The sequence below is a fragment of the Ailuropoda melanoleuca genome, chromosome 4, assembly GCF_002007445.2.
Source record: "Ailuropoda melanoleuca isolate Jingjing chromosome 4, ASM200744v2, whole genome shotgun sequence".
NCBI classification, from domain to species: Eukaryota; Metazoa; Chordata; class Mammalia; order Carnivora; family Ursidae; genus Ailuropoda; species Ailuropoda melanoleuca.
Genome location: NC_048221.1, coordinates 7,691,477 through 7,717,684, shown reverse-complemented (window position 1 = coordinate 7,717,684; position 26,208 = coordinate 7,691,477). Strand labels below are relative to the sequence as shown.

At 51.3% G+C, this 26,208-nt stretch overlaps 2 protein-coding genes and 1 pseudogene across 5 annotated transcripts in view; all 3 read right to left on the bottom strand.

The window, feature by feature from the left end:
- Positions 1-589: 589 nt before the first annotated feature.
- Positions 590-8,954, bottom strand: QTRT1 (queuine tRNA-ribosyltransferase catalytic subunit 1). The gene is made up of 10 exons (XM_019801915.2): positions 8,667-8,954; positions 8,401-8,469; positions 8,164-8,302; positions 4,977-5,055; positions 4,757-4,872; positions 2,363-2,501; positions 2,030-2,105; positions 1,801-1,910; positions 1,626-1,713; positions 590-1,522 (listed from the first exon to the last, which is right to left on the bottom strand). The coding sequence occupies exons 1-10, from the start codon at positions 8,907-8,909 to the stop codon at positions 1,370-1,372; spliced, it is 1,212 nt and encodes a 403-aa protein (XP_019657474.2). The 5' UTR covers positions 8,910-8,954; the 3' UTR covers positions 590-1,369.
- Positions 8,955-15,569: 6,615 nt separating this feature from the next.
- LOC100474464 lies at positions 15,570-16,376 on the bottom strand (annotated as a pseudogene).
- A 2,989-nt stretch (positions 16,377-19,365) lies between these two features.
- ILF3 (interleukin enhancer binding factor 3) overlaps positions 19,366-26,208 on the bottom strand; it is a 30,124-nt gene continuing 23,281 nt past the window's right edge. For 2 of the 4 annotated variants that reach the window (XM_034657779.1, XM_034657780.1), the window contains 3 exons: positions 24,960-25,325; positions 23,942-24,070; positions 23,175-23,311 (listed from right to left, as the gene is read on the bottom strand). In XM_034657779.1, the coding sequence (XP_034513670.1) occupies positions 23,175-23,311; positions 23,942-24,070; positions 24,960-25,325 (632 nt within the window). Of the gene's footprint in view, positions 23,312-23,941; positions 24,071-24,959; positions 25,326-26,208 lie in introns of all 4 variants that reach the window. The other 2 variants (XM_034657781.1, XM_034657778.1) reach the window with 2 other exon arrangements.

Here is a 26,208-nt window from a genome sequence, read left to right as displayed (position 1 = left end):
TCAACTTGAGCGCATCGTGACCTCTTTGAGTACCCAGTGAAAGTCAACGTTTCCTCTCCCCATGGGAAGATTATTATTTTGCAGTCGGTGTTGGAGGTTCTGGGAACTAGGAATCTTGACCTCGTGGGAAAAAAGCAGGGGACAGGTGGAAGGATTTTACAAAAAGAAGTGATTTGATTCCCCTGCACATAAATTGGCCAGAGAGAAACCCAATAAGGAGTCAGATGCAATGGATGTTGGGAAGTGGGCTGATGAGGCAGTAACAGGGGAATGGAGGAGTGGCCAATGGTATATGCCCTGCTCTAAGACCTAAAACCCCAGTCTCAAGAGAGGTGGGCAAAGTCAACCGACAAGGCTTGGCACTAGAGCCCTGACCACAGTGGGGGAAACACCCTACACCCCCTTCATTGAGCTGGTTAAATAAATACTGTGCAAGAGCTGTAAGACAGGAAGTCTTCATGTTCTGACGTGTAAACAATTTGAAATATGCTAAGAGGGGAAAAAAAAAAAAAGGTACCGAACCGCACATAAAGGGCACCCACGTTCATGAAAAATATATACACATGGAAAATCTCTGGAAGAATACACAAACTGATCAAATAGTTGCATTTTTATGCGATTAGAATAGTGGATCCTACACATTGTACACATGGATTACTTTTTCAATATAAAAACCCTTATCTTCTAAGAACACTAGCCCGTAATTGGCCCCATCTAGGTTAGATCATGCGACTATTTATTTGGTCACTTCATTCCTCTGAACCTGTGTCCTCATCTGTGAAACAGGGAATGCAGCTACACATGCATCATAAAGTTGTAAGAACTAAATACACACCACAACCACTTAGAACAGTACCAGGCACAGTTTAAGCACCTGCTAGATCACACCTACTGTCACCATCACTGTTTACTGACAGGAAAATTAAGGAGTCAAGGCTCAGAGCATGAGCTCTGGAGCCGGCGGGGGCTACTTCTCAGTGGTGACCCTGGGCAAGCTACTTTCCCTCTACACCTGTTTCCTCACCTGTGAAAAGTGGGGAAACAAGTGCCCACCCTCAGGGTGGCTGGGGGGCCTGAGCCACAGGAAACAGGATGCAGCTCCCATGCTGGGGTACATCTTCCATGCTGGACCGCACCAGGTGGTTTCCAGGGATCAGCTGCTGCTATAGTTACTTATTATTATCAACAGAGGGTGGGGGGCGGGGGGGAGACACAACACGGTGACGACACATTGGCCACAGTGACACTCAGAGGAAGAAGCAGACCAAGACAGGCCACCTTCCCAAGAAGGCACAGATACACTCTAAATTAGCATAATAATTTAAAAAAATCCTTTGATACCTCCCATTCCCTCCTCCTCCAAGCCAGGTCAACTCAGCGTGATCCCCACCGAGGCCAGGGCTTCAGTGGCCCAGGTGGGACACAGGGTGGGGTCCCCATACATGGTGCCCATGAAGTCCCGTACGAAGTCAGGGAAGCGCTTCTCCACAATGCTGGCACGCATGGCGCTCATCAGCTGCAGCTGCAGGGGGCAGGTGGCAGCCAAGGAGTGAGCCAAGGGGCCCTTGGGCCCTCTCCCCCGCCCCCACTGACCCCATGCCTGGCCCGCCCTGTTGCAGGCCCACCTGGTAGGCGATATTGTGGACAGTGAGGTGGTGCAGGGCGGCTGTGTTGTCACTGTGGAGCAATGCATGCAGGAAGGCCCGGCTGTGCCTGTGGACAGGAGGTTGGGGCTCAGGCCCCCCGAGTCCTGCCCCCACCGCACACCCTCCCCCAGCCCCCAGGCCCATCCTCCCCTACTTCTGGCAGGTGGGACAGGCACAGTCAGAGTCTATGGGCAGGAAGTCCTTCTCATACTGCTGCTTCTTCAGCTGCAGGTTCCCGGTGGGCACCAAAGCGGAGCCAAAGCGCTGGGGGAGGGGTGGAGGAGGGGAAGGGAGGTCAACCAGGTCTCCATCCTCACCGGCCCCACCCCCACCTCAGCCTCCCCAACCCCCAACCCCCGTGTGCCCCTTGCCCAGGGCCTCACCGCTGTCCGCGTGGGGAAGACGCAGTCGAACATGTCACATCCAAGAGCCACGCAGACCACCAGATCAGTGGCATAGCTGGGAGGAGGGCCACGGGGGGAGGGAGCAGAGAACCTCATGCCCTGGTCACACACCCACGTCTCCCCCCACACATAACACTCCGACTCCCCAGGGACTGGGCCACATTCCCTCTGAACCACCCCCAGAGGAAAGCCATGTCCTCCTTTCGTCCCCTCCCAGGCAGGGCTGTGTCTTTCCACCAACACCAGCCCAGGCAGGAGTCCCCAGGAACCCGCTCCCCACAGGTAGGGCTGTTTCCCCTCCCCTCCACATACCCGACCCCCATCAGGTAGCGTGGCTTGTCCTTAGGCAGCCTTGAGGTGCTCAGAGCCACCATTCTCCAGAACTGGCCCTTGCTCTCGCCCCCGCTCAGACCCCCAATGGCGAAGCCCGGCACATCCCTCTTGGTCATCTCTGGAGGGACAGGGCAAGGTGAGGGGCCACCAGGCAGAAGAAAATACACCTGTTCCTCTGCAGCCCCCGGGGGGAAGACCCTGCCCAGACCGCCACAGTCCCTCAGGAAGAGAGAGAGAGACATGGGGGAGGGGGTTGCCTGTCTGTCTTTCCATCCGTCTGTCTAAAGGCTGCTGGTGATCTCAGCTACCATATGTTGAGTGCCTGCCACGTGTGAATTCCCTCCCCTCCCTCCACCCTCAGGCGAGGCCCACAGCCTGTGCTCCCTTAACGGCCACCAAAGATGATGCCAGGTATGTTTCAAAACTGAGCATTTCCCAGATTTTAGAACAGCGAACATCCCATATGCTGGACAGCAGCCTGTCCTCAAACACTGAAACGTGCCAGAGGCAACGCATGAAGAGACGCCCAACAACGGCAGTAAATAACCCCATAGGTCTGGCCTGGCCAGCAAAGAAGTTGGTTGGAAATTCCTGAGTGTGTTGCATTTCAGAAGTGGGCTACTAGGGGCGCCTGGGTGGCACAGCGGTTAAGCGTCTGCCTTCGGCTCAGGGCGTGATCCCGGCGTTATGGGATCGAGCCCCACATCAGGCTCCTCTGCTGTGAGCCTGCTTCTTCCTCTCCCACTCCCCCTGCTTGTGTTCCCTCTATCGCTGGCTGTCTCTGTCTCTGTCAAATAAAAAAAAAAAAAAAAAAGAAGTGGGCTACTAGGCTCCGGAATCGCAGAGAAGGGGCGGCAGCTCTGCACATTTTTGGGGTGTTTGGAGCTTGACATTGGCCCGAGGCCGCATATGCCAGAGGCTAGATTTGAACCCAGGTCTAGCCTCCGAGCCCAGCTGTGCCTTGGGCCCCCCTTGCCTAGTTCAACCACGGGAGGCCACAGCATCGACAAGATGGACCCAGTCCGAGCGTCAGGTTTCGAAGCTGGAACGAGCAGCGGAATCCACTGGGGACAAGTTGTTCAAATGTGGCCTCCCAGCCCCCCCGACCCCTCCCCGCTCACCGTGGACTCTGATCCAGTCGTGGGGGAGAACCCAGGCGGTGCTGGTGCAGGTAAGCTTGGAACACTTTGAGAAGCACGACCAGCGTGGCTGAGAACTGAATTTGCTAGGGCAAGACCGGTGGGGTAGGTTTTTTTTTTAAATGAGAGAACAGAGAATGCCAGAAAACGTTTCACGTGTAAGGGTAACGTTTCGTGAAGTCTTGGTTTCTGCTTTCAACTGTGTCCACACATACTGAGCTGTGACGTGAAATATGTCTCTGCCTGGGGGTCTCTGTTAAAAAGGCTTACTGGGCCGGGAGCTGGCACAGCTTGAGCACAAAAGGAATTACAACAAGGACAGTGTGCACAACGGTACACACTGATGCCCGGTACGGGCACAAGACCTGGAACAGACTTTCCCGTTTATCCTCACTTCGACCCCATGACATTGGGAATATGTGCCCAAAGGAAAAAAGGGAAGTTCAGAGAGGCCAAGCCACTAGCCCAAGGGTGCACAGCCATGAGGCGGCAGATCAGAGGTCTGGATCCAGCCAGACAAACTCTAGAACCCAGAGTCTTGCCTATGACACTTCATTGCCTTTGAGCCCCCATCTCTGCCTCCCTTTGTCTCCTTGGCCACGGCCTTCATATAGGCCTGTCACTCTTCCCCTGGGCAAATACCCCAACCTTTTCATGGGCCTTCTGCTTCCTATCCCACTGGGATTTTTCCATGATGCCCCTTGGTCCCTGTCACTCTCCCACTCAACAGCCCTCCATGGCTCCCCAGTACCTCAGTGTTGTATCCCAGGGCCTCGAATGTCGGCACAATGCGCCGGGCCCCAGCCCTCACTCCTGACCCTGGGGAGGAAGCACCGCCCGTACTGTAATGCTACAGCCCAAGAAATGGGTCCAAATCCCAGCTCTGCAACATCCAAGCTGGGTGGTTTGGGTAAGTGACTTTATAGCTCTGTGGGTCATGCTCCTCTTCTGTAACTCGGAAACCTGGTAGTCTCCACCTTACAGGAGGGGTATGAAAACTCAGTGGGTAAATCTGTGACCGGCACATGGCATAGCATCTGGTGAACACCCCAAAACTGCTAGCTATTGGAATTACTATCATCCCACAAACATTCTAGTCCGTTCTGCCTCCGGGCCTTTGCTTCAGCTACTCCTGCCACCCATTAACAACCACCATCAGCACCATCACACGCCAGGCCCGTTGTGGGGCCCTCAGTGATGGACAAGCCCCGGACGGACGAGCACATGGCTCTACCTTCGAGGCAGGTGGCCCGGAGATCCGCGTCTAGCCCCCCCTGGATGATGGCAAAGAGGTTCTGCTTGTCTGGCCGCCGATGGGCCGCAATGCACCGGTCCAGCCATCGGATTGACCTGTAAGAGGGCCCCAATCATGAGCCCTAGGGTAAGGTGACAAGGCTACAGGACTAGGATCCCCTCCCCCTGATACACATACACACACACACACACACACACACCTGTACATGGCCTCCTCCACGCGTGGCCCCGTCACAGTGCTGCTGACCACGTCATCCAGTTGCATGATGATGTCTGAGCCTGGGGGTGAGACAGAAGCACCATCATTGGGAAAGCCTTCGCTTCCTGTTGGGGACCAGCTGGCCCCTGGAAGTCCCTCCTTGGGTCATGCTAACTCCCACGTAGCCCCCCAGTCTGTTTATACAACAACCAGAGGGAGCTCTTTAAAATACCCATTGGACCTTGCCTCACCCCAGCTAAAACCCTGCCCAGGCACACAGAATAAAATCCCACTCCTGCCAAGTTACCCTTCAAGAGCAACATGCTGTCGCTACAAAGTGATCCGCCATGGCGGCGGGCAAGAGCATAATGGGAGCCCAAGTGACCATCAACAGGCGTCTGACTAAATACATCATGGTCCAACCCTTAACAGAATGTTCCTTTCCCACAATTCCAAAATCTAGAAACTTCTCAAAACCAAAGACTTTATCTTACACTTATGGCATAACTAAGTTAGCAGCAAAACCCAAGACAGTTATAATCTTTAAAAAAATCCTATTTAGCAGGTGACTTATCCAGTCTTAAAAAAGGAAGAAAATTCTGACACATACTACAACTTTGTGGCCATTATGCTCAGTGAAATAAGCCAGACACAAAAATGACAAATATTGTAGGATTCCATATATATGAGGTCCCTAGAGAAGTCAAATTCATAGAGACAGGAAGTAGATGGCGGGAGCTAGAGACTGGCGGAGGGGGAGGGAGAGTTAGTGTTTAATGGGAACGGAGTTTCACTTTTGCAAGACGAAGAGTTCTGGAGACGGATGCTGGTGACGGTTGCACAATAATGCGAATGTGCTCAGAGCCACGAAATCAGACACTTAAACACGGTTATAGCGGGGGCGCCTGGCTGGCTGGCTCGGTCAGTAGAGCACGCCGCTCTTGGTCTCACGGTCATGCATTCAAGCCCCACGTTGGGCATGGAGCCTACTTAAAAAAATAAGTAAATTTTAAAAATAAATAAATAAAAAGGGTTAGAGTGGCAAATTTTTTTAATGGTAAATTTTATGTTATACGTATATTGCCACAATTTTTAAGTGGAAAAAGGAAAAAGGAAAGTTCAACAGGGTGCTGCCCCAGACCTACCAGGATGCTATGTATACTGAATTATCTTTATAAAATATTACACTTCTGAATTGACCCGAAGAATTTCAGATGAGGGGGCTGTGGATTTAACACGTTAGAAAAGCTCACGGGAGGGGCACCCGGGTGGCTCAGTCAGCATCTGCCTTCAGCTCAGGTCATGATCTCTAGGTCCTGGGATCGAGCCTCACGTCAGGCTCCCAGCTCAGTGGGGGACTCTGCTTATCACTCTCCCTCTGCCTCTCCCCCTGCTTGTGCTCTCTGTCTCTCTCTCTCTCTCTCTCAAATGAATAAAAACAATCTTAAACAAAAAAGCTCAGGGGAATATTGCCAAGATACATCATTACAGGAAAAAAGCACAGCACACCACACAAACCAAAGATGGGGCAATTTGAAAATCAACAGGGATCGATTCAACTGGAAAAGACTGAGACAAGCAAATACATTTAAACCCATGATTTAATAAATAAATCAATAAACCCATGATTTCACGGTGATCCTAAAAACACGAAAGCTTAATCACTGCTCGAGGATGCTAAGTAATCAATCCATGAAAACTAGTAAATAAGGAAAGAATGAATCCCACTTTTCCTATATGAATTGAACTACTTGGTCTCCCAGGAGTAGGTGAGGGATGTTTCTCTTTACAGAAATAATCTGGCTGATAAATGAAGAAAGAATATTACCACTTTGGAACTCCTAATGGCCTGAGAGTCCCAGGCAAAGAGCACTGATAGTGCCCTGGGAGACCCCAGCAGACACTAGGCGCTCCCCGATGGAAAGATACACACTGCGAAGCCCTCTTGCCAACGGAAACCTGAACCTGACTCTGGCGCAAACCTCGAGATCTGACTACCACCTACAGTAAATCCAGAAGGCAGGAGAAAACTGTTACACAGAGCTATGGGGGTGTGATCAGCAAAATTCAGATCCTGTGACACACCACGGGAGAAAGGAACTCGTTTCTTCAACGGGGGGGGGGGGACGAAGGAAAGGGAGAAAGGGAGGAGAGGGAGGAAGGAAAGGGAGGGAGGAAAGGGAGAGAGAGAAAGAAAGAGAGAGGAAGGGAGGGAGAGAGAGAAAGAAAGAGAGAGGAAGGAAGGGAGGGAGGGACAGGGAAGGGTGCGGGGGGGGGGGGGAGGGGAAAGAAAGAAGAAAGAAAGAGAGAGAGAGAGAAAGAAAGAAAGAAAGAGGAAAAAGAAAAGAGAAAAGAAAAGAAAAAAGAGGTGCCTGTGTGGCTCCGTCAGTAAAGCCTCTGACTCCTGACTTTGGCTCAGGTCATCATCTCCTAGGTGGTGAGATCTAGCCCCACCTCGAATCCCACCTTCAGCTCCTCCCTCAGTAGGGAGTCAGCTAGGGAGTGTTTACCTCTCCCTTTGCCCCTCCCCCCTCAGATAGATAGATAGATAAATAAATAAATAAATAAATAAAATCTTTTTTAAAAAAGGAATAAAGGAAGGAGGTAGAGCTAGAAACTACATAATGTGCACTATATATAATATGNTCCCTCAGTAGGGAGTCAGCTAGGGAGTGTTTACCTCTCCCTTTGCCCCTCCCCCCTCAGATAGATAGATAGATAAATAAATAAATAAATAAATAAAATCTTTTTTAAAAAAGGAATAAAGGAAGGAGGTAGAGCTAGAAACTACATAATGTGCACTATATATAATATGTATTAAAAGAGAAACGTTCATTGTTTTTATCAAGGAATGAGGAATAGTGATGGAAATAGGGATTGAAAGCTTCCCCCATCCCCCCCTTTGCTCTCATTATTTCAATATTATCTTTGCCCCGCCAATTTGACATTTAAGAGAAAGAATAGCATTAAAGATAATAATAAAAGCTCCTACATGTCAGGCACTGTGTTAAGAGATTTACAAACATTACGTCATTACCTCTGTGAACTATCCTCACTTGAGTTGGCTCGTCTGAAGCTCAGGCAGCGGGAGTGACTTACCCAACGCCGAGCAGCACTTAAGGAACCGGCCGTCCTCACCTCCACCCTCTAGAGGCGAGGCAAGAGCAGGGGGCCCGGGATTCGCTCACCTAAAGCGTTCTGGATCTCCACGGACTTCTCTGGGCTCAGAAGGGTCTCGTCGCCATCGTAGGGGGAGCGGAAGCGGACGCCCTCCTCCGTCACCTCGGACAGGGACACGAGAGACACCATCTGGAAGCCGCCGCTGTCCTGGGGGAAATCGCACCGCAGGCCTGTCAGGGGGGTGGGAATGGAGAATCTCCATTTCTGAGAAGTGCCCTGAGATCCCGGCCCCGACTCCACCTCACCGTCAGCAGATTGTGGGGCCAGTTCATGAAGCCGTGGAGACCGTGGGCTTTCTGGATCAGCTCGGGGCCCTGGGTTAGAGGAAGAAAGGATCATGTTAGGGGTGAGCGCTACCCTGAGGGCTCATCTCTTACGCCCAGCACAAGGCCCGGGCCACTGGAGAAGCTCAATACACGTTTGTCGACTGACTTAGAGGTATGCCCGTGCCTCGGAGGTGCCCGTACTCCCCACTCTCGGCCGCCGCCCCGCCAAAGCAGAACCCACCCACCGGCCTCAGACCCAGATGGTAGGTGTTTCCCAGGCAGATGCGGCAGCCCAGGGCGTCCAGCTGCTCGGCCGTGATGCCCTTCATAGTGGCCTGCGTGCCCACGGGCATGAACACGGGAGTGGCTACCGGCCCGTGCGGCAGCCGCAGCTCCCCTGCCCGGGCCCTGGATCGGCTGCACTCGGCCACCAGCCGCATGATCCGCGGGGCCGACTCAAGAGACGTCGGGCTGACTGCTGCCGCCATCTTAGCTAACGGAACCACGTGGACACTGCAAAACCTTGGGCGGCGCCATGTTGACCGAGGTCACGTGAGGCGGGACTCGGGCTGTCGCTCTGGAAGTGCGTGCGGGAACCATGGCAACAGACGCCGGCACGCTTGTTCCCGCGGAGCGCCCAGTTTGTTCCCACCCCCGGCATGTGGTCGGGAAAAACAAATAGTGTTATGGGTTCGAATTCCACCCCGGTGACTTACCTGCTCTACAGTCAAAGCCTGTAAGCGTTAATTTTCTCCTCTGTAAAATGGGGCGAATAAGTGTCTTTCGGCATTAAAAACGTTGTAAAAGGGGCGCCTGGCTGGCTCAGTCGGTAGAACATACCACTCTTGATCTCGCGGTTTTAGGTTCAAGCCTCACATTGGGTGTAAAGGGTACTTAAAATCTTTTAACAAATAAATAAAAATAAACTTTGTAAAGACTGAGAGGTATGGATATATAGAGATCTTAATAAGCTGCCTTGCACAGGCTTTTGACTATCTTGCCCATTGATTTGTCCCAAGAACGTAGAACAGCACCTAAGCACACAGTACGTGCTCAATATACATTGGTTTATACAATGAGAGAAAGAATCCCAGATTTACGGAAGAAGAGACTGAGACTCAGAACCTAGCCACATTTATTCGTTCATTTATTCAGTGTAGACCTACATCCATACCTACGAGTGCCAGCCTTCATGCCGCGCAGGAATGAGAGAGGCTGGATCATGGATTTATTGAGCACTGTGTTCACTAATAATAACAAAATATTATATAATATATAATAACTTTTATTGAAAATGGAGTTGATATCTGTCCCGGTCAGCAGAGGGCAGCATTGCCCCAGAATCCTTCCTCTCAGTGGCCCACTGGCCTAAATTGTGCTGATCTGAGCAAGACTCTGACCTTTAAGGAGGCTTGGGGACTAATAATGCCAGCTTTTTGGGGTGGTGGAGAGTCTTCACTGAGGCCAAGTCCAGAAAACGCCCAACAATGAGGTCCACCTCAGGGCCTTTGCACTTGCTCTTGCCTTTATCTGCAATACCCTTCCCTTCTGATTTTCCCACGGCTGGCTCGTATTTTATCAGTTGTTTCTGGCTCCCCCGATCTTAACAATGCTCCACCCCTATCACTCTGTATCATGTCCCTTATAACTCATATTGTGCTTTTAAAACCTCTATACATTGGGGTGCCTGGGTGGCTCAGTTGTTAAGCGTCTGCCTTCAGCTCAGGGCATGATCCTGGCATTCTGGGATCGAGCCCTGCCTCAGGCTCCTCCACTGGGAGCCTGCTTCTTCCTCTCCCACTCCCCCTGCTTGTGTTCCCTCTCTCGCTGGCTGTCTCTCTCTCTGTCAAATAACTAAATAAAATCTTTCTTTAAAAAGAAAAAAAAAAAACCTCTATACATTGACAATGCCCAAATTTTTATTTCCAGTGTAGTCCTCTCTCATTGAACTCACATCTTCTCTTTGCAGACGCCTCCTTCACATCTCCACCGGGTGTCTATAGGCACTGAAACTAGATGTCTAAAGCAGAGCTCCTGATTGTCTCCTCAAGCTGGCCTACATCCTTCCATCTTCCGCTTCTCAGTAATAGAAGCTCAATCCTTCCAGAAACTCAGACCAGAAACTTACGGGTGGTTCTTGACCTCTCACTGTCTTACTCCCTACATCTGATTTATCAGCAAATTCTAGCCGCTCTGCTTTCAAAATCTATACAGAATCGACTAGTTTACACCTCCTTTGTAGCCACCAGCATCTCCTGCCTGGATTATCACAGTAGATACCTCACCGGTCTTGTGGCTTCTGTTCTCTACTCCCCATACAATATACCTGAAGATATTTTAAAGGAAATGCTTTCAACATTTCACCATTATGTACGATATCTACTGTAAGTTTTTGGAAGATGCACCGTATCAAGTAAAGAAAGGTCCTTTCAATTCATAGTTCACGAACAGATTTTTGTCATAAATAAATATTTATTATATACTTTTTCAGTATCTGAAATAGCCATATTATTTGGCTCATTTAATTTAAAATGCCCAAGGACATGAATTTATTTTCTTATTTATTAACACACTTATTTCCATTTCTGTATAAGCCCACCTTGGTCATGGTATCTTTTTATATACTATGGCATTTTACATTAATTTTAATTAATTTTTTGCGTAAAATTTTTGCACCCCATCTGTTATAAATTATATTGGCCTATAGTTTTTCTTTCTTGTACTGTCTTTGCCTGAGTTTGGTGTTCAAATATCTATTTGCTGGAAGAAATTATGCGAGATTGGAATTATCTTTCTGGAATATTTTATTGGCCTCACTTGTATATCCATCTGGTTATGTTGTTTTCCTTGAAGAATTATTTGTAGCTACTGATTTAAGGTTTTTATTTGTTTGTTGGTTTAAAAACATTCTATGCGCAACATGGGCCTCCAGCTCAGGACCCCAAGAGTGATCAAGTGTCCCGTGCTCTACCGACTGAGCCAGCCAGGTGCCCTACCCTGGTTCTTGATAGTCCCAGGGCACCTGGGTGGCTCACTGGGTTAAGCGTCAGACACTTGATCTCACTCAGCTCCCGACTTGATCTCAGGGTCGTGAGTACCAGCCCGGGGTTGGGCTCCGCGTCCAGCCCACTTAAAAAAAAAAAAAAAAAAAAAAAGTTTCACTGGGTATATACTTAATAGGTTGACAATTATTTTCTCTTAGCCCACCAAACATATTCTGCTGTGGCTTCTGTTATCCATTATTACTATTACGAAGTAAGGTCTTGGGCGGCGGCGGGAATGTGGCCAGCCGGGCCAGCCGGGCCACCTTGCCCTCTTCTTCCGCGGGAACATCCGCCAGGAGCCGAGCAGGGGGATTGTGTCCCGGCTGCGGGGCTGCAGGGCGGTGCTCACGGAGCACGTGGCGGCCCCAGAGCTGGGCGCGGGTCAGGAAGAGGCTGCTGAGGCTGAGGGTGACGCAGGCTCATCCCCGAGCGGGGACCTGGCCCGGCTGCGGCAGACACACGTGGTGGTGGCAGAAGTGACCCAGCCATCGTTGGGTGTAGGCTATGAGCTGGGCCGGACGTCGCACATAAGCGAATCCTGTGTCTATTCCATCCGAGGCCTGGCTGAGGGTTTCCAGTCATGATCCCCGGAGCGGCGGACGGCTCGAGGTTCCAGGTGTCGGACTATGAAGAGGGACAGGTGGAGGTCACACTGGATGGATACTCTGAGGCTGCCGCTCCTTAGGAGGTGGCTGCCTCCCCGCGCCAACCGCTTGACTTAACCCCACTTCCATCTATTCTTCTAATTTCAGACTCGGCTCTAGCACCCTTCGTGCCTTTTAGCCCCAGCAGCAAATTAAAAGGTATGTTTAAAATTCTAGGAGGGGAAAAAAGGAAGAAAAAGGAAAACAAAAACAGAAGTAGGATCTCAATCAAAATGCCATTTCTTGTGATCCGGTCTTTCTGGTTTCTTTTAAAAAAAAAATCATTCTTTTGGGGGCACCTGGGCGGCTCAATCGGTTGAGTATGTCTTCAGCTCAAGTCATGATCCCAGCGTCCTGGGACGGAACCCCAAATTGAGCCCCACATCGGACTTCCTGCTCAGGAGCAGTTTGCTTCTCCCTCAGACCCTCCCCATGTCTGTGCTCCATCTCTCTCTCTCTCTCAAATAGATAAATAAAATCTTTTTTTTTAAAGAGATTTTATTTATTTATTTGACAGACAGCCAGCGAGAGAGGGAACACAAGCAGGGGGAGTGGGAGAGGAAGAAGCAGGCTCCCAGTGAGCAGCATGGAGCCCGATGTGGGGCTCGATCCCAGGACCCCGGGATCATGCCCTGAGCCAAAGGCAGACGCTCAACGACTGAGCCACCCAGGTGCCCCTAGTGATGACAAATCTTAAATACATTTGAAATATATACATATATCAAATCATTATGTTGTATACGTAAAACTAATACAGGGGTGCTTGGCTGGCTCTCTTGGTAGAGCGTGCAACTCTTTTTTTTTTTTTAAGATTTTTAAATTTATTTCAGAGAAAGAGAGGCACAGAGCACGAGCAGGAGGGGCAGAGGGAGAGGGGGAGGGAAGGAGAATCTCAAGAAGATTCTTTGCTGAGTGAGAGCCCAAGTGGGGCTGGATCCCATGACCCTGAGATCAGGACCAGAGGCGAAACCAAGAGTCAGACGCTTAACCAACTGTGTCATCCAGGAGCCTCAGTGTGCAACTCTTGATCTCAGGGTTGAGAATTCGAGCCTCACGTTGACATAGATTTTACTTTAAATAAATAAACAAATAACCAAGCAAATAAAACTTATACAATGTTATATATCAATTATATCTCAATAAAACTGGGGGGGAAATCTCTTAGCAAATATGAAAAAAAGTTAAAATGGTAAACTTTATATTTTATACATTTTTCCACAGTAAAATTTTTTATCACAGTAAAAATTTATATAAAGAAATGAAAACATGTACACATGAAAAAATACATAAAATACAATGAAAATTTTGAAAACAGAGGAGTGTAATAAGCTTTACTGAGGATTCAGTTTTCATTAAATAATCTTATTTATGGTTTTAAAATAGATAATATATGGGGAACCTGGCTGTCTCAGTCACAAGAGCATACGACTCTTCATCTCAGGGTCATGGGTTCGAGCCCACATTGGATGTAGAAATTACCTTAAAAAATAATTAATAACTAAAATTGATAATATAGAACCATATGCTTTTTAAAATGTGGATAGAATGTATGCTGTGAATTATCTTTCCCACTCGTGTCCCCTGTCAAAACAGTTCTCAGCCCTTAATATTAAATAATGGTTAGTATTCATTCTTGTCTATACTCACAGACATTTGTCAGCATATATTAGCAAATATGTATTTTCTTCCTGTTGCTGTTGTTGTTTTTGATTGATTCATTTAGATATACTATGGGTTTTTTCATTTTCTACAAGATTTCATACTTCAATACTTTTTATAAATGGAGTCTTTGAACTGCCCTTTTCCACTATTCATAGATCATTCTCTCATGGAATTGTCTCAGCAACATTCCCAACATTATGATTTACTCCAAATGTAAGTTTCATAATAGTTATTTTATAATTCAATAGCAAAAAGGAGGCATGAGAGAAACTGCCTGTTGGCCCTCAGTGCCTATCCCATCTATTCTAATAAAATCATTATAGGGGCGCCTGGGTGGCTCAGTCCGTTAAGCTTCTGCCTTCAGCTCAGGTCACGATCCTGGGGTCCTGGGATAGAGCCCCAAGTGGGACTCACTGCTCAGCGGGAAGTCTGCTTCTTCCTCTCTCTCTGCCTCCTGCTCCCCCTGCTTGGGCTCTCTGCCAAATAAATACACAAAATCTTTTTAAAAATCATTATACCACACCTAGCCCCTGTGGTTTACTTTGTTTCATACGATTATGTGCCTAAGATTTATTTGTGTCGTATTTAGTTGTGATCCATTCTTTTCTTCTGTAAATCAGCGTATTGTCAGGTATTGGTATAAATATATCGCAGGGTACTTATTCATTCTCTAGCCAATGAACTTGTGAACTTTTCAGTGTTTTTGTTCGTTTTTGCTGTTATAAACAGCTCTGCTTGACCATCTGCGTACACATCTCCTTGTACACCTGTGCAAGAATCCTAGGAATGGACTTGCAAGACCCTAGACCGGATGGATATTCAACTTTACTAGGCAGCACCAACTTTTTTCCAGGTAATTACAGAAATTGACCCCTACAATAGCAGTGTAAGAAAGCTTCCTTGTGTCAGACGCTTAACCAGCTGTGCCACCCAGGAGCCCTGGTGTGCAACTGTTGATCTCAGGGTCCTTAGTTTGTGCCCCACGTGAGTGTAGAGATTATTTTTAATTTTTTAAAAGACTATCCATTTATTTGTCAGAGAGAGAGAGGGCACAAGCAGGAGTGAGGGGAAGAGGGAGAAGCAGGCTCCCCACTGAGCAAGGAGACTGATGCGGGACTTGATTCCAGGACCCTGGGATCATGACCTGAGCCGAAGGCAAACGCTTAACTGACTGAGCCACCCAAGGATCCCAAGATTACTTTAAATAAATAAATAAGGAATCTTTGTCTACTCTTCCATTTTCAGAACTCTTCAATTCTGTCAATCAGGTATGTGTGAAACAGCGTCTCATTGGGGTTTTAGTTGGCATGTCTGTTATTCTTACTGAGGTTGGACATTTTTTCAGATGTTGGAGCCATTTACTGACATCTTTCATTATTCAGTTTAGTAATTTGGCAGCAGAATTCAACATGGTTGAGCTGCTGAGCATTTTCTTTTTAAAATTTAGCGTTTTGAGGGGCGCCTGGGTGGCTCAGTCGTTAAGCGTCTGCCTTCGGCTCAAGGCGTGATCCCGGCGTCCTGGGATTGAGGCCCCCATCAGGCTCTTCTGCTAGGAGCCTGCTTCTTCCTCTCCCACTCCCCCTGCTTGTGTTCCCTCTCTCGCTGGCTGTCTCTCTCTTTGTCAAATAAATAAATAAAATCTTTAAAAATAATAATAATAAATAAAATTTAGTGGTTTGAATGTATATGTATATGTCTATATTTATATAATAGATATATGCTTTTTCTTAAGTAAACTTTACCCCCAATGTGGGGCTCGAACTCACTACCCCAACATGAAGAGTTACATGCTTTACCAACTGAGCCCGCCAGGTGCCCCTCTATGTGTTTTGCAACACATAATACTAGTCTAGTCATCCTCCTGATTTAGTATTATTGTTGTTGTTGTTGTTGTTGTTATTGCCAGTTTGTGTTTTATAGATGTGAGTCCTCGGGCCTTGACCGTGAACTCCCGCACCAGGTGCAGCCGCTCCTTCCACTGCTGATTCTTGGTCTTCAGGTTTTCCTCGTGCTTCTTCAGTCAGTGGCACCTGGCACGCGTCTTCTTAGGCCACAGATCCAAGGGCTTGTACTTCTTACCCCTGTAGAATTTCCTGAGGTTCTTTCTGAGTGCGGTTGACGAGGGTGAGAACGCAGGCGATGGAGATTCGAACAATTCAGATCTTGGAGAGCTGGGAAGCCGCACCACCTGTCACTTCGGTGACGCAGCTGGGACGGCTGCACCATCAGGTCTTCCAGCGGTTTAAGCAGCTCTTTCTTCTTGCCGGGAAGGTTGCGAGCCTTAATCTTGGCCATGTGTGCACAATCCGCTGCCACCGCAGAGGGAGAGAGCCATCCTCCTGATGTTTTTAAATGTGTTTAGGTTTTTTGTTGTTGTTGTTTAGATCCCTCAAATAACAATAATATGATGATTAAGAGCCAACGCTATTGGAGCAGGTGCCCGGATGTGCTAGTTGTCTGGGAAGCCCTACAGTGTCATCACTTCTCACAGGATACTGAGGTGGGTACTACTATCATTCCATTTTATGAATGAAGAAACTAAGGCAGAGACATTCACCTGCTCCTAATCAAGGAACAGGAATTGAAATCTAATCCTGTCTGAGCTCTGTGAAGCCACCCTCTCATACAGCTTCTTTTCCTGAAGGAGAAGGCAGTATTAGGGATTGCAGCATAGAATGGGGTGAAAAGGTTACAAACAGGGGCGCCTGGGTGGCACAGCGGTTAAGCATCTGCCTTCGGCTCAGGGCGTGATCCCGGCGTTCTGGGATCGAGTCCTACATCAGACTTCTCCGCTGGGAGCCTGCTTCTTCCTCTCCCACTCCCCCTGCTTGTGTTCCCTCTCTCGCTGGTTGTCTCTCTGTCAAATAAATAAATAAAATCTTTAAAAAAAAAAAAAGGTTACAAACAGAGGAATGGGGGACACTCAGGGAATACCACTCAGAAGCCAGGTGATTTTGGTCAGGTAATGTCACTCTCTGAGTGTCACTTTCTTCATCTTTAAATTGGGGCAGAGGGTCATCATGATGGTATACAGGGTCTAGTGCACTTTAAGTGCTCAAATATGCACATGAATATACATGTAATAAACATAAAAGCGTCCACTCTGTGTCAGGCTCTGTTCTCACTGCTGCCAGTGCAGCAGTGAACAAGGGAACAAAAATCCATGCCCTGGATGAGCAAACAAGAAAAATAAGTAAAACATACCATATCTCAGGTAGTGATGAGTGCTGGGGAACACAGAGGGCAGGGGAAGGGAGAAAGAGTTGGAAAATGACTATTATTTTTTAAGTAATTTCTACACCCAATGTGTGGCTCGAACTCACGACCCCAACATCAAAAGTCGTGTGCTCTACCAGCTGAACCAGCCAGTCGCCCCTGGGAGGTGACTATTTTAAGTAGGCTGGTCAGGACCAGAATCACCAAGAAGTTGAGATGTGAGTTAAGACCTGAAGGAGATCATATAAGATCTCAGAGAGAGGGACGGCTGGATGGCTCAGTTGGTGGAGATTGTGACTCTTGATCTCTGGGTTGTGAGTTTGAGCCCCACGCTGGGTGTAATTACTTAAAAATAAAATCTGAAAAAAAAAAAAAGAAGAAACGCTCAGAGAGCATTTCAGGCAGTGGGAACAGTGAGAGCAAAGGTCCTGAGGTGGAATGTGTCTGGATTGTTTGCAGTGCCTCAGGGAGGTCAGTGTGGCTGGAAGGAGTGAGGGAAGGAACGGAAGATGAGGGTGAGAGGGTCACAGCGTGAGGTTCTGCAGGGCCTCTGGTTTGCAACAAGGACTTCAGCTTTCCCCTGAGCCAGATGGGAGGGTGGGGGTTTCTGGGCACGCTCTTTTTATTACCAAGATATAAACTGGGGTGTGGAGGTGGGGTGCAGCTGATATTCACTGACGTTTGCTTTAGGGGTTTCGGCGCTGCTCAGCAGGGAGGGCTGGGGGCGCCAGAAGGCCGCCACTATTCGAGAGACGCTGGGAGCGCGTCTTCAGAACGCTGGACAGCGCCGCGCACGTTGCCCGGAGACCAGGGAAGCGGCGGCTCTGGGGGCGGAGCCTTGGGAATAGCGTCCTTTCCCAAGCGATTGGCTGTGAGCACCAGGCGGGAGACACCTATGGGGGCCCGGCTGTGGGCGAAGCCTGCAAGAGTGCCCAATTGGAGGTGTGCTGACGGCACAAGGGCGTGGCGTCTCGAGGCGGGGACTGGTGGGAGCGGCGCCTGTAGCATTCGGGGTCTGTTGATTGGGCATAAAAGGGGCGGGCGGTGTGCAGCGGCCGACCTAAGGGCGAATAGGACGTGGATTGCTAAAGAAGGTTTTGGCAGAGGAGGGGCCTGGGCCAGTTTCCGCGCCCCCCGCGTGGAGGCCAGCACACAGGTTCGAGACGCGGCTGGAGGGGGTTCCAACTACATCTCCCAACCTCCCCTTCTCCGGCAATGCCACAGTCGCCCAGGGAAGGCCCCAAACCCGAGGACTAGGTGATTGGCCCGAAGAAGCTGGTACTGAGGTCTCGGGACCCAGAAGAGCAGGAGTCGGATTTCTGGGCACGGACTGGGAATCCAGAACCTCTGGAAGAGGAGATGGGGGTTTCGAATACCTCTGACGTTGAAATACAGTACTTGGAGCCCCGTGATGGCGGGTGTCCCGGGAGGCTGGAGAGTATGTTTTCTCCATTTTATCCCGCCAGGGATGAAGGTTATCATTCTATGATATTCTCACCCCCCAAAGCCCAGTGCCAAGTAGGCTGAGCTTAGCTGTCAGCTTCTTGGGAAACGTTGGGTAGGGCGTGGGACCAAGACTTGCGACCTCGGGGAAAATGACTTCCATGGCGTTTTAGACTTTTCTGCTTGTATACCAACCACAGAGCACAGTGCCTGCAAGCAGGGGCCCTCTACTTCTTGTGGCTTGAGGCAATGCAGTGCCCCTCTATGGGCCTATCTGGGGCATGTAGGTGTTACCCCTCTTAGGTCTGGGAGCAGTTTCCTCACCCAGCCCAATGGACTCTATGGCCTAAATCACTCTGAAACTCAGTTCAAATGCTCCAGAACTCGAGTCTCTTTGCTGATCACCTGGCCTGCATACACCTATCCTCTCCCACACGCCCATTCTCTGCCCAACGGCCAGAGAGACTGTTCTGAGGCACAACTGAGCCTGGGCTCTCCAAAGCTCAGAATCTTCCCATGGCTCCCCACTGCCCTCAGGATAAAGGTTAGAACTCCACTGCCTGGCTGTCAAGGCCCTGTAGTGGTTGGCGCCCACTGACATCCAGCCACACTTCCCATCTTGCAACCAGAATGCTCCACCCACCTGACTTGAGTTCCCTGAAGTCCATTCCCAACACGGCTGAACTTCTGTGCATGCTGTTCCTCTGCATGCCGTAACCTGTGCTCACCCTCCCTGACACACCTTCTGGTTCCAATTTAACTGTCCTGTCGTTCTTGAAACACAGAAAGCCTTCCCAGACACTCCCTACACCAGCTGGAACAGGGCCCTCCTGCTCCATGAGAGCAGGACCCAGGTTCGTATTCCCAGCACCCTGTTCAGGACTGATACGGAAGCAACACCCAATAAATACATGTGGAGTGAATGAAACAATGAACACGTTAAGTCTCCATTTATTCTTGGATGGGTTAGGATGAGCATCCAGGCCAGGAAGGCCTGCTGGTGTGTGGCCCGTAACTGCGTCCAGAAGTCTCAGGATAGGCTTGCAAAGGGCACAGACAGTGTGGGGCTCACCCCTGCAGACTGAATCCTGAGGCGGAGCACGGCTGCAGAAGGCCAGGCCTGGGGGACCAGGTCAGTCCTTCGGCATGGGACAGGCCTTGCTGACTACACAAGAATGGTCAGTGGTCGGAGGGACAGTGTACGTTTCCCTGCCAGAGTGGAAGCACCTGGGTGTCGACTTCCAGGTCAGACTGGACCCCAGTCTACAGGGATAACCAGGACCCTGGTGACTCTGCTCAATGCAGGAAGGTGGAAATCCTGCATCTGTGTCCCATTACTGCTTAGAGGCCCCCTTGGGTCCTAGGTCTCAACCATCTCACCTCTCCCCCATGGGATCAGCTGACATTCCCCGGCAGGCTGTCCCTCTGACATCATCTCAGCCCACCACACACACGTGTCCAGCTGTTCCGTCAGTCATGAGGTCTTTCTCCCTTCCTCCCTCCAAAGGCATCCTGAGCCCTCTGGGGTGGTGTCCAGTCCTGGGTCACTGACCCTCACGGTCTATACCCCACAGAAGTACCCGGCCCTGATCAACCTGCTGAGTAGGCATGTGGGCCACCGGCTCTTCCCGCTGGTGCTCCTGGTCATCTCCGCTGGTGACTGAAAGACGCAGGACACACTCCTCTGGCATCATGTGGGCTGAGGCATCTCTCCATTGCCCACTGTGTCCCTGGCTGAGGAAGACCTGGAGAAGCATCTCAGTGAGAACCTCCTCCAGGCTGGCTTCCTGCGCTTGGAGAGCAACACGCCTGGAAAGGCCGCGGTGAGCTCTGAATGAGTGACACGCCAGCACCAGGTCTTCTCCATGCTCACGGTGTCGGCCACCTCTTCCCAAACCCAGCTTCCTGGGATGGCAGGTCCTGCGGGCTGCGATACTGTTGCTGGCCAGCTGCATCACAGTGCCACTGGCACCAACGAAGTCCCCAAGCAGTTAGGGTGCCAAGGGATGTGTGCCCGTGAGCTGCTGCCTTGGGACAGATCCCCACCATGCTGACCACGTGATCCTGGCAGTGGTCAACAACCTCCCAGGGCTGTGCCAGCAGCATGGGATATAGCCTTCACCCAACCCTTTAGTGGGTTGAATAGTGTTCCCCCCAAAACGTACATCCAAGTCCTAACTGCTGATACACGTGAATGTGAAGGATCTCAGGATGGGCTCACCCTGGACTAGGGTGGAGCTGAAATCCAGAAACCGGTGACCTTGTAAGAAAAGAGAAGATCTGAGACACAGAGGGTCACGGGGAGGTCCTGTGAGGGAGGTGGAGCCTGGAGTGATGCTTTCAGGAGCCAAGGAATGCCCGAAGTCACCAGAAGCTGGAAGAAACAAGGAAAGAGCCTACATTTCTGATATTGCTCTGTTCTTGGCAATGAAGGTCTCTCAGCTCAATACAACTTGCCCTGGCTTTGGGAGCGCTCAGGCCAGGCCCAGGGGCGGAGACAGGCGTCCATCTGAGAGAAGCCATCCAGGGATCTGCCCTTTTTCACAAGAATTGGAATGTGGCACCAAGTCACAGCTCCCTGAGGCCTCCCCCTCAGGATGGCCTAGGAGTTTCTTCCACAGTCTTCTTCAAGATTCCTGCCCTTGTGAAGGGCCTGCATTTAGAAACTTCAACGTGGTGGTGGTCACTGCTTTGGGAACTGGTGGCACAGAGACCTGTGCTGAGACCGCAGGCCCACAGCTTGAAATTTGGCTGGCGGGGCGGGGCCTTCTTCCCCGTGGGCTTCTGAGTGGCACAGAATCCATCCACAGCCCGTGTCTTCTCATTTTAACACAAGGTCCTAATTATCTCAAGGGGTTCTTTGTCCCAGCCCCCTGGAAGTGTCTAGGAGAGACGATGGGTCATGGACGTGTCACATTGGGAGCCAGCACTCAGGTCTGTCTTGTCTCCACTAGCACGCACATACACTCAAGGGATCCCAGCGCACAGCAGGCCGACCTCAATGCTCACACTGTGGACCGCTTCTCAGGTGGGCATCACACCACCCCTCCCTCTCCCCGAGTTGGACCACTTGGCTCCTCCTCTGCTCCGGCAAAAGGCAAAATTAAAAAAAACTGTTTTTTATCTAGTGCAGAACACCTTTCTTTCACCTCTCCAAAGCAAAGCTCCAACCTTTGAAGGCACACTGGATTTTCTCCCTCAGCTGAAGAGTTCTGAGTCAAGAACAGTTTGATCTTCCAAAGGCTATGGTTAACCAAGCAAAGGAGGCCAAGGGACTTCCCGGGGTTCAGAATTCAAACGGTGCCTGGTCAGAGAGATGGTAGAGAGACGCCAAGAGGAGAAGGGTCCCTGCAGAGGTGCAGTCCCAGGCCTCACCCAAGAGGCTCTTCCGAGACAGAGGTGAAGCCCGGGCAAAGGCCGTCAGGGGCGCCCCCCGTGCCCCCTCCCCCCCGGGGCAGGGCCAGAGCTGCAAAGCGCTGCTCTCAGGGCAGGTTCCTCCACCTCCACGTGGCTGACACTTGAGCACGAGAAACAGTCAACAGCATCCTTGGCCTCTGCCCATACCTAGTCCCCCAGTGTCCCCTAAACAATACAAAACTGCCTGGGACTGAGAAGCACCACTCCAGGGAAACCTCCTAGAACGGGGCTGGGCCGCGACAAAGAACCCCAACCAACTGGGCACTCTGTCTGGGCGGGGGCGGCACCAGGGAGGAAGGCTGTGCTGCTGGAGACATAACACCACACCATCGCAACACAGAAGGTTCTGTGACTGGGTTTCCCAGATTCTGCTTGGGGTGCTTTAGCCAAATTCAATCGGCCTTTTTCAAGTCAGGTTACACGTACCAAACCTAGAACACTTTACTCCATGGTGACGTGAAACTGCACTTAAAAAGACACCAAAATTCACGGAGCAGAAAAGCAAGCATGCAGAACAGCGTGAGCAAATCCCCGAACAGCAGCATGGGCCGCTTGTAAGCCACTCTGCACACCACCAGGAGCCCCTGGGACACCAAGAATACGAGGTCCCACGTAACCGGCTTGCTGGCCTTAGCCAACCTTGGAGTAAAGGCATCTACAGGCCTGGAGCTGGACCCTTGGTGACAGGGGACTGTCCTGCCACCCCCCACCCTGCATCAGGTGCTGGAACAGTGGAGGAACCTGCCCATCACACTGCTGGTGGGTCAGACACCCAGGCCTACGACAGGCAGAGTTTTGTTTTTCTTTATTTTTCTACATTCAGCTTAATTCAGATGTACTGCCTGAATGATCCAGACATACAAAAAAACCCCACTCTTTCCCACTGGTTTTTAAAATAAAATCTTCACTTATAAAACTGAAACACTAAAGCATTAAAATACAGAAAGCTCGTTTAACTCACTTCACAAAAGCATTAACAGATGATGTATCCCTTCTGTAGCTATTTAAAGACAAACTGAGTTAACACTAACACCAATTGTAAATAGACAGAGGAATACGTAACTGCAAGAACTCAAAAAACTCTACTTGGACAAAGTTGTGATGGCAACTAACAAACCATTGAAGACATGAAGTCCCAAACACAGCTAAATATGGGTCACAGGACGGGCCACGGGAGTGACCAGCTGCACCGCACAACACAGCAACGTGGACAGGTTGGGGCGGAGGGGGCCTGGAGGGGCCAGCTGACATGTTAACTGTGATGCATAAAACTGAACCTTACAAGGGGTAAGTGCAGAAGGTACAAATCTTCACCCCCCGGGGGGCTTTATCTATACTGGTAGTTCATGCTGTGGTCTGCGTTTCTGCCGTAGCCTCCCTGTGAGGACTGGTAGGAGCTGGGAGGGCCGCTGTAATTCTGGCCGGACCCCGGGGAGTTGTAGTTTGATTGTGACGAGTAGCCTCCTAGGGAAGAGAGGGGTGGGTTAGAGGTGAGGGGCACAGGGCCCACCCTGTGATCAGAGCTCAGGACCATGGCCAGCACCCGAGCTGTGATGTGTCCACATCGTGTCCACTGGTGAGACCACAGCAGCAGAGCAATACGGGCACAGCCTCTCGCTCAGTGCCTTTCCTGGGTCATCGGGGCTGGTGGTCACCAACACCCTGTGAGGCAGAACCACCGGACCCTGGTTTTTAAGTGGCAGGGATCTGTCCAGTACAGACAGTGGCAGCGGGGGCTGTATCTGGGGGCCGCCCCAGCACAAGGCTGAGCTTGAAGCCCCCGAACCAGAGGCCACACAGCAGGCTGTCTGGGTCTCAGTGTTGTCAGCATTTTTCCAAGACAGGTGCCAACAATTTAAGACCAGGGCAACATCTGGACATCTGGCTTCTCTGAAAAGCCGAGAAGCTGGAGGGTATGCCTGAGCCTGTGTGCCCGTGTCTCCCTCTTCCTGTCCTCTTCCCACATGAAAGCCAGATGGCAGGAGCCACTGCAGCCCTGCCTACACTACCCGCCTGCCCACACCAGGCGATGCCCCTCGTCACCACCGGACACCCCCCTCCCCCGTACTGTGCCACCTGCCGATCCAGGCCCACCTTGTTTGCCTTGGTATGAGGAGCCGCCCCCAGAACCGCCGCCGTAGCCCCCGTGTGACCCTGGGTTGTAGGACGACCCGCCTGAGCCGTAGCTGTTCCCGCCGCTCCGGCCTCCACTACCACTGTAGTCTGGGGGAGAAAAGATAGCGTGGTTAAGGGGCCTTGGCAAAGACACAGCTGGGGTGGTCCAGGATCCTCATGCTATGGCCCTGGAAGTGGCAGGCCCCAGGTTGAGACCACAGGCCTTTGCATATCTCCCTGTCCTGTCTGCTTAAATCTGGCACACATCCGTTCGACAGAGAATTGCCAGGAGCCGGCTGCAGCCCTGCAAGGGCACCATGCCCTGGGGCAGCCTGCTCACCAAGCTCGGAGGCCCAGCTGCATCCTGCCTTCCCATCTACTCCTCCAACCCAAGCTTCCCAGCAATTCAGGAACCACACCGCAGCTTTTCCTCTCCTCCTCCCCAAGCTGTCACCAGGCACCCAGCATCCCCTGGCCCACACACAGAGAGCACAGTTTCTTTTAAAGCCTCTGGCCCACCTGCAGGCCAGCGTCCCATCACAGAGAACAAGCGCACGCCTACATTTTCCTAGCTCGGCCACCAGCTCAGCTGCAGCCTGCCGCGTGTGTGCATGAGATGGAGAGAGAGGCGGAGCAGAAAAGTGACTCGGGCTCTTTGGGGGCTGGATGCAACACTGCCTCCAGAGCCCATCCCTGGAGGTCACCTCACAGCAGCTGGCCCAGACTCACGGACCCCACCCTTGTGCCCCAGCCTCAACCCACAGGCTTCCTTGGCACAGAGGTCTCCGCTCGACCCGCCTTTGGAGAAAGTGACAGGAAGGGAACGGCAAGGACCTGGGCCAGGGGAACTCTGCCTCCAGGATTTTCCTAAAGCCCGCCCGGCTTCCTTCCAGTCCCTCAGCAAGAGGTCAGGGCAAGGCCGAGCTTCCGCCACTCCACGGGATGCGCCGCTGGCCTGGACCCCGGCCAGGCCTCAGGGCCCTGGAAGCCAACTCACTGAATTTGCTCTCGTAGCTGTAGTCTGATCCGCCCCCGCCCCCGGGGGAGCTGTAGGAGTTTGAGTAGGAGGAGTAGTTGCCTTGTCCGTGATTATAGCCCTTCTGCTTGCCCTGCGGGGGGCCATAGTTGCTGTACTGGCCCTGGTTGTAGGACTGCTGCTGGCCTTGGTGGGACTGGTAGCCAGAGCCGTAGGAGGGCTTCTGCTGGCCCCCGTGTGGCTGCTTCTTTCCAGCGTGTTTCGGGGGCACTGGTGAGTTGTAGTTGTCGCCTTGGTAGTAGGAGCCGTAGCCGGAGGAGCCACCACCGCCCCCGCCGCCGCCACCACCGGCATTCCCAGAATGCCCTCCGTTGCTGTAGAACTGACCTAAACAGGAAGGCAGCGGGTCAGGCGGAGGATGGGGGAGACAGGGGAGGGAAAAGACAGGGAAGGTCGCAGCTGTGGGTCCTGAAGGCTGACCCACAAGCCTGCGGCCTGGGCCAGGGCAGAGGGACAGAGGCAGTAGAGCCAGGAGCAGTGGCTCCGGTCCTTAAAGCAGCCTGGTTTGGACTGGTCCAGCCTTCAGCGCCACTCACCCATCAGCTGATGACAACAATGGATCTTTGCCAAGCAGCGGCAGGACAGCGCGCCAACAGCAGCTTTTGCAGCGGATGTCAACATTACAATGAGATGAGCTCCGAGCGCGAGATGACATTCATGACTAGCTGACTGTTACCCAGATGTCCCCAACGGTGACAGGGAAAGCAAAGCCCCAGAGAAGCAGTCGGCCACCCCCACCTCCCCCCTGCTGTGCTGGGAAGAGGCTCTGCAGTCATAGGCCTGGGGGACCCCAAGAGATGCTCTTTTAACAAGGCCCCCAAAACTGGTGTCATTCCTGGATGAACAACTGGTCCGACATGGATCTTGGAAGGGTAAACGGAGAGTTAGTCAAATGACCTGGGGCGTCGCCCAGGTGTGACTCGTGCAAACGCAGGACTTAAGGAGTGATTCTCATGGGGCAAAGGAGGTTGGGTAAAAAGTTGGGATCCTAACATCCAGGCCAGGCCTCCAGTTACAGCCTCAGATGGCCCCCCAGAGGGCCCCTCTTTGTTCCCAGCACAGCTGCCAGGGGCAGGCGGACCGAGCGTGGATTGATAAGCGTGCAGGGAGGCCGCCACATTCTCAGACCCTGAGGCTGAGAATGTCACAGTAAGACCCTCCTCTGGTCCTACACGTAGATCCCATCCCACAAGACAGGTATGTCCACACC